Genomic DNA, 8,731 nt, shown 5'->3' with positions numbered 1-8,731 from the left:
CAGAAGGCAGATCAGCTCCACGGTAGGTCCTGGTGTCAAGGACATGGGCTCGCATTCGCTGGTCCGTCACTATGTAGTCCAGCAGATGTTCTTGCTTGGACCCGGCATGCATCCATGATGTTGTGTGGATGCGCCGATGCCGGAACAGCGTGTTGGTAATTACAAGCCCATGGGCTGCACAACAATCTAGCAGCCTCCTACCGTTGTTATTGAGCTGATCTGGCCCATGCCCTCCAATCACTCCAGACCAGGTGCCAGTATCATGACCAACTCGGGCATTGAAGTCACCCAACATGATGACTCTATCCCGAGGGGCCACTTTAGCCAGCACCTGTGACAGGAGGTCATAGAAGGCATCTGACTCATCGGCTTTGCCTGCATCCCTCCACGGATGTTCATCTTCGGTGGGGGCATAAGTAACCACGACCACCATTCCTCGCCTCCGGTTGATGGGAAGGCGAGCCCAAAGTAGCCTGGGGCTTACAGCTTCCCACACCTCACCGCCACGCTCCCACGCCCCCTTCATTCTTTTGTTCAAAAGAAGACCCACACCCTGTTGTTTGGCAGTCTGCTGCCCCGAGTAAAGGACTGTCCACCCCTCATGGTGGCAGGAGCCAGAGCCGGTCCACCGGACCTCCTGAATGCCGCATAGATCCAGGCGGTACCGGTCCAGCTCCCGACAGAGGAGTGGCAGCCTCTCCTCTGCAGTGAGCGTTCGAATATTCCACGTGGCCACCCGTAGTGGCTTTTCGTTGTTTCTGGAGTAGCCCCGAGGGTAGGTATTCAATCTCCTGGCTCCGCCAATTGGGGTTTGGCCAGGAGACGTCATAGACGCCTGGCCCCCCGGGGCCTCCGGCACAAGCTTAGTTGTTACATATTTCAGTTTAATTCGTGGTTTCGTGGTAATTAATTGAAGGTGGAGGGGTTACCAGCCCCTCGCACCCGTCCAGAGCCCCCGTTTAGCCCCTGTGGTGGACACATATGCCATGAGGGGAGGAGCCAATCAAAATTGGATCTCCCCCCACAGCGCTGTCCACGACAGAGTTGCCCGTCCGGCACCGCGAGGAGGTAGGGGGTTGTTTTGTACATCACACACACACAGTCACACACACATATACACACATACACACACACACACAGTCACACACACATACACACACACACAGTCACACACACATACACACACATACATACACACACATACAGTCACACACACACATAGTCACACACATACATACACACATACATACACACACATACACACACACACATACATATACACATACACACACATACATACATATACACATACATATACACATACATACATACACACATATACACACATACACACACACGCACACCTACACACACATACACACGCACACACATACACACACACGCACATACACACACACGCACATACATACATACACACACGCACATACACACATACACACACACACTGCGTGAGAGCACGTGTAGGTGTGTGTGTGTAGGTGTGTGTCTGTGTAGGTGTGTGTGTAGGTGTGTCTGTGTGTGTAGGTGTGCGTGTGTCTGTGTGTGTAGGTGTGTGTCTGTGTGTGTAGGTGTGTGTGTAGGTGTGTGTGTGTAGGTGCGTGTGTGTCTGTAGGTGTGTGCGTGTGTGTCTGTGTGTAGGTATGTGTGTGTGTAGCGGTAGTGTAGCGGTTAGCGCTACGCTATGAACCTGGCCACCCGGGTTCGATTCCCGCTCACGGCCAACACCAGTGACGATTATCTGAACTGGTCCCGGGTCTCCCCTAGGTCGACTCGGCCTCAAATGAGTACCTGGTGCGGTGTGTAAACGTTGCCACTAGGGAGACAAAGGCGGTCGGGCGTGGTGCTGGCCACCCACCCCCTCGTGTGCCGTTCCGGCCTTCATAGGTGCTCGCTAACAGCACTTGCCCCTACAGTCTGTCAAGGCTATATGGGGGATCTTTGTCTGTGTGTGTAGGTGTGGGACGTGCAGGGTCTGCCCCGTGACCTCCTGCCAGCAGCAAACCTTCAAAGTGCACCTAGCCTGGCACAGGCGTCATGGTGACGTCACCGTCACTTTGTGGCGAATGGCGGCTGTTGTCGTACCCACCCACGCACCCAGCCACCCACCCACGCACCCAGCCACCCACCCACACACCCAGCCACCCACCCACCCACGCACCCAGCCACCCACCCACCCACGCACCCAGCCACCCACGCACCCAGCCACCCACCCACGCACCCAGCCAGCCACCCACCCACGCACCCACGCACCCAGCCACCCATGCACCCGGCCACCCAGCCACGCACCCAGCCACCCACCCACCCACGCACCCAGCCACCCACCCGCGCACCCAGCCACCCAGCCACCCACCCACGCACCCAGCCACCCACCCACGCACCCAGCCACCCACCCACGCACCCAGCCACCCACCAACCCACCCAGCCACCCACCCACGCACCCAGCCACCCACCCACCCACGCACCCAGCCACCCACCCACCCAGCCACCTACGCACCCAGCCACCCACCCACGCACCCACCCACGCACCCACCCACGCACCCACCCACGCACCCACCCACGCACCCACCCACCCACGCACCCAGCCACCCACCCACTCACCCAGCCACCCACCCACTCACCCACTCACCCACCCACCCAGCCACCCACGCACCCAGCCAGCCACCCACGCACCCAGCCACCCACCCACTCACCCAGCCACCCACCCACTCACCCAGCCACCCACCCACGCACCCAGCCACCCACGCACCCAGCCACCCACCCACGCACCCAGCCACCCACCCACTCAGCCACCCACCCAGCCACCCACCCACCTTCGTGAAGATGCTGTAGCTGCTTCTTCAGAGAGCTGAGCTTCTCCTGATACATTCTGCAGAGCAACAGCACCAGCGTCAACACCACCATCACCACCACCATCATCACCATCACCACCATCACCAACACCACCATCACCAACACCACCATCACCACCATCACCAACACCACCATCACCAACACCACCATCACCACCATCACCAACACCACCATCACCACCATCACCACCATCACCAACACCACCATCATCACCACCATCACCACCACCACCACCAACACCACCATCACCACCACCACCACCATCATCACCACCACCACCACCACCACCATCACCACCACCAACACCACCATCACCACCACCATCACCAACACCACCACCATCATCACCACCACCAACACCACCACCAACACCACCATCACCAACACCACCACCACCACCAACACCACCATCACCAACACCACCATCACCACCACCACCATCACCAACACCACCACCATCATCACCAACACCACCAACACCACCATCACCAAGACCACCAACACCACCATCACCAACACCACCATCACCATCACCAACACCACCACCTCCACCACCATCACCACCATCACCACCTCCACCACCACCACCATCACCACCACCATCACCAACACCACCACCATCATCACCAACACCACCAACACCACCATCACCAAGACCACCAACACCACCATCACCAACACCACCACCACCACCTCCACCACCATCACCACCATCACCACCGCCACCACCACCATCACCACCATCACCACCACCACCACCACCACCATCATCATCATCACCACCACCACTTCCTCCACCCCCATCACCACCGCCACCATCACCACCACCGCCACCACCTCCACCACCATCACCACCATCACCACCATCACCACCACCACCACCACCTCCACCATCATCATCACCACCACCACCTCCACCATCACCACCACCACCTCCACCACCACCACCACCACCATCACCACCACCACCTCCACCATCATCACCACCACCACCTCCACCATCATCACCACCACCACCACCATCACCACCACCACCTCCACCACTGCCACCACCACCTCCACCACCACCACCACCACCACGCTCACCTCTCCTTGATCTCCACGTGTCCGTCCTCGTGGTGTTTGGCCAGGTCAGTCTCGCTCGCGTCCTCCGTGTCTGCTCCCTCGCACAGACACAGGCAAAGGTCCCCCGTGTAGCCCACAACACTGGCGGGAGGCAAGTGCTGTCGGTGGCTGGGAGATGTTGACTACCTCGCCTGGTACGCAGGAGGTCGTGGGTTCGATCTCTATCATCATCACCACGTTGGCTGCGAGATGTTGACTACCTCGCCTAGTACGCAGGAGGTCGTGGGTTCGATCTCTATCATCATGATCACCACGTTGGCTGCGAGATGTTGACTACCTCGCCTGGTATGCAGGAGGTCGTGGGTTCGATCTCTATCATCATCACCACGTTGGCTGGGAGATGTTGACTACCTCGCCTGGTACGCAGGAGGTCGTGGGTTCGATCTCTATCATCATGATCACCACGTTGGCTGTGAGATGTTGACTACCTCGCCTGGTACGCAGGAGGTCGTGGGTTCGATCTCTATCATCATGATCACCACGTTGACTGTGAGATGTTGACTACCTCGCCTGGTACGCAGGAGGTCGTGGGTTCGATCTCTATCATCACTACGTTGGCTGTGAGATGTTGACTAGCTCGCCTGGTACGCAGGAGGTCGTGGGTTCGATCCCTATCATCATCACCACGTTGGCTGCGAGATGTTGACTACCTCGCCTGGTACCCAGGAGGTTGTGGGTTCGATCTCTATCATCATCACCACGTTGGCTGTGAGATGTTGACTACCTTGCCTGGTGCGCAGGAGGTCGTGGGTTCGATCTCTATCATCACTACGTTGGCTGCGAGATGTTGACTACCTCGCCTGGTACGCAGGAGGTCGTGGGTTCGATCTCTATCATCATCACTACGTTGGCTGTGAGATGTTGACTACCTCACCTGGTACGCAGGAGGTCGTGGATTTGATCACAGCAAGTGAGATGGAGAGAGTGATCATAGCGAGAGAGTGATCACAGAGAGTGAGTGATCAAAGAGAGTGAGTGATCACACAGAGTGAGATGGAGATTGAGTGATCACACAGTGATTGAGTGGTCACAGCGAGCGAGTGATCAGTGAGTGAGTGATCATAGCGAGTGAGTGATCACAGCGAGAGAGTGATCACAGAGAGTGATTGATCACAGAGAGCGAGTGATCACACAGCGAGTGATTGATCACACAGAGTGAGATGGAGATTGAGTGATCACACAGTGATTGAGTGATCAGTGAGTGAGTGATCATAGCGAGTGAGTGATCACAGCGAGAGAGTGATCACAGAGAGTGATTGATCACAGAGAGTGATTGATCACAGAGAGCGAGTGATCATAGTGAGTGAGTGTTCACAGAGTGAGATGGAGAGTGAGTGATCACACAGTGAGTGATCACAGTGAGTGATTGATCAGTGAGTGATCACAGTGAGTGATTGATCACACAGCGAGTGATTGATCACAGCGAGAGATCACAGAGAGTGAGATGGAGAGTGATTGATCACAGCGAGTGATTGATCACAGAGAGTGAGTGATCACAGAGAGTGATTGATCACACAGAGAGTGAGATTGAGTTATCACACAGTGATTGAGTGATCACAGAGAGTGAGTGATCAGTGAGTGAGTGATCACAGCGATAGAGTGATCACAGAGAGTGAATGATCACAGCGAGTGAGATGGAGAGTGATTGATCACAGTGAGTGATTGATCACAGAGAGCGAGTGATCATAGTGAGTGAGTTATTACACAGAGTGAGTGATCACAGTGAGATGGGGAGTGATTGATCACAGTGATTGATCAGAGAGCGAGTGATCATAGTGAGTGAGTGTTCACAGAGAGTGAGATGGAGAGTGAGTGTTTACAGAGAGTGAGATGGAGAGTGATTGATCACAGTGAGTGATTGACCAGTGAGTGAGTGATCACAGCGAGAGAGATGGAGAGTGATTGATCACAGAGTGAGATGGAGAGTGATTGATCACAGAGTGAGATGGAGAGTGATTGATCACAGAGAGTGGGTGATCACAGAGAGTGAATGCGATGACAGCGAGTGAATGCAATCACAGCGAGTGCATGCGATCACAGCGAGCGATTGATCAGTGAGTGATCACAGCGAGTGATTGATCACAGTGAGTGATTGCTCACAGCGAGTGATTGCTCACAGCGAGTGATCAGATCACAGCGAGTGATTGATTACACAGTGAGTGATTGATCAGCGAGTGATCACACAGTGAGTGAATGATCACACAGCGAGTGAGAGTGATCACACAGCGAGTGAGAGTGATCACACAGCGAGTGAGAGTGATCACACAGTGAGTGAATGATCACACAGCGAGTGAGAGTGATCACACAGCGAGTGAGAGTGATCACACAGCGAGTGAGAGTGATCACACAGCGAGTGAGTGAATGATCACACAGCGAGTGAGAGTGATCACACAGCGAGTGAGAGTGATCACACAGCGAGTGAGAGTGATCACACAGCGAGTGAGAGTGATCACACAGCGAGTGAGTGATCACACAGCGAGTGAGAGTGATCACACAGCGAGTGAGTGATCACACAGCGAGTGAGAGTGATCACACAGCGAGTGAGTGATCACACAGCGAGTGAGAGTGATCACACAGCGAGTGAGTGATCACAGCGAGTGAGAGTGATCACACAGCGAGTGAGTGAATGATCACACAGCGAGTGTGAGCGATCGCACAGCGAGTGTGAGCGATCACACAGCGAGTGTGAGTGATCAGTGAGTGATCACACAGCGAGTGTGAGAGCTCAGTGAGTGATCACACAGCGAGTGTGAGTGATCAGTGAGTGATCACACAGCGAGTGTGAGTGATCAGTGAGTGATCACACAGCGAGTGTGAGTGATCAGTGAGTGATCACACAGCGAGTGTGAGAGCTCAGTGAGTGATCACACAGCGAGTGTGAGTGATCAGTGAGTGATCACACAGCGAGTGTGAGTGATCAGTGAGTGATCACACAGCGAGTGTGAGTGATCAGTGAGTGATCACACAGCGAGTGTGAGAGCTCAGTGAGTGATCACACAGCGAGTGTGAGTGATCAGTGAGTGATCACACAGCGAGTGTGAGTGATCAGTGAGTGATCACACAGCGAGTGTGAGTGATCAGTGAGTGATCACACAGCGAGTGTGAGAGCTCAGTGAGTGATCACACAGCGAGTGTGAGTGATCAGTGAGTGATCACACAGCGAGTGTGAGTGATCAGTGAGTGATCACACAGCGAGTGTGAGTGATCAGTGAGTGATCACACAGCGAGTGTGAGTGATCAGTGAGTGATCACACAGCGAGTGAGAGTGATCACACAGCGAGAGAGTGATCACACAGCGAGTGAGAGTGATCAGTGAGTGATCACACAGCGAGTGAGAGTGATCAGTGAGTGATCACACAGCGAGTGAGAGTGATCATAACCTTCGTCCGACTCCCTCGCCCGGGCGTTCCTCCTCCTCCTCCTCTCCACCACCTCCTCTTCCTCCTCCTCTCCGCCGCCTCCATCCCCCCTCGCCGCCGCCGCCGCCGCCTCCTCCTCCTCTTCGTCGTCGTCGTCGTCCAACTCTTCGCTCGCCTCCTCCTGCTCGTCGTAGTAGCGATCGATGGCCGACCACGGAGTTTCCTGAGGCGACGCGTGAGGAGGCTGAGGAGGAGGAGAAGGGAGGAGAGGAGAAGGCGGCGGCGGTTGTTGTTGATGAGGAGGTAGTGGTGGTTGTTGTTGTTGATGAGGAGGAGGCTGTAGTTGTTGTGGTGGTTGTTGTTGTTGTAACGACATCGGAGATGTATGCAACGTAGCCGCCATTGCTGCTGCTGCCTCTCGCTCCCGCCTTTTCCGGCAAGGAACCGGAAGTTGAGGGCAATGTAGGGGGGGTGTTTCCGGTATGGGGGGTTATGCCCATATAAGGATAGCTTAGAAAACGATATCCGGTTAGGGCAACTTCCGGTGCAGGTAAGTTCCAATTGATGGCGGCTGCCATTGCTGCCTCTCGCTCCCGCCTTTTCCGGCAAGGAACCGGAAGTTGAGGGCAATGTGGGGGGTGGGTGTTTCCGGTATGGGGGTTATGCCCATATAAGGAGGATAGTTGAGTAATTCGCTATCCGGTTAGCGCAACTTCCGGTGCAGGTAAGTTCCAATTGATGGCGGCTGCCATTGCTGCCTCACGCTCCCGCCTTTTCCGGCAAGGAACCGGAAGTTGAGGGCAATGTGGTGGGGTGTTTCCGGTATGGGGGGTTATGCCCATATAAGGATAGTTTAGAAAACGATATCCGGTTAGGGCAACTTCCGGTGCAGGTAAGTTCCAATTGATGGCGGCTGCCATTGCTGCCTCTCGCTCCCGCCTTTTCCGGCAAGGAACCGGAAGTTGAGGGCAATGTGTGGGGGGGGTGTATCCGGTATAGGGGGTTATGCCCATATAAGGAGGATAGTTTAGTAACTCGCTATCCGGTTAGGGCAACTTCCGGTGCAGGTAAGTTCCAATTGATGGCGGCTGCCATTGCTGCCTCACGCTCCCGCCTTTTCCGGCAAGGAACCGGAAGTTGAGGGCAATGTGGTGGGGTGTTTCCGGTATGGGGGGTTATGCCCATATAAGGATAGTTTAGAAACACGATATCCGGTTAGGGCAACTTCCGGTACAGGTTAGTTCCAATTGATGGCGGCTGCCATTGCTGCCTCTCGCTCCCGCCTTTTCCGGCAAGGAACCGGAAGTTGAGGGCAATGTGGGGGGGGGAGGGTTCCGGTATGGGGGGTTATGCCCATATAAGGAGGATAGTTTAGT

At 55.2% G+C, this 8,731-nt stretch overlaps 1 protein-coding gene across 1 annotated transcript in view; it reads right to left on the bottom strand.

Moving 5' to 3' along the window:
- LOC116937713 (SIN3A corepressor complex component SDS3) overlaps positions 1–7,826 on the bottom strand; it is a 52,918-nt gene extending 45,092 nt beyond the window's left edge. The window contains 3 exon segments of the mRNA XM_032944808.2: positions 2,832–2,887; positions 3,958–4,027; positions 7,377–7,826. Of these exon segments, the coding sequence (XP_032800699.1) occupies positions 2,832–2,887; positions 3,958–4,027; positions 7,377–7,758 (508 nt within the window). The 5' untranslated portion in view covers positions 7,759–7,826.
- Positions 7,827–8,731: the final 905 nt, after the last annotated feature.

The sequence above is a fragment of the Petromyzon marinus genome, chromosome 84, assembly GCF_048934315.1.
Source record: "Petromyzon marinus isolate PM22_M1 ecotype Great Lakes invasive population chromosome 84, UKy_Petmar_22M1.pri1.0, whole genome shotgun sequence".
Lineage (NCBI taxonomy): Eukaryota > Metazoa > Chordata > Hyperoartia > Petromyzontiformes > Petromyzontidae > Petromyzon > Petromyzon marinus.
This window is presented reverse-complemented; position numbering and strand designations above follow the sequence as displayed.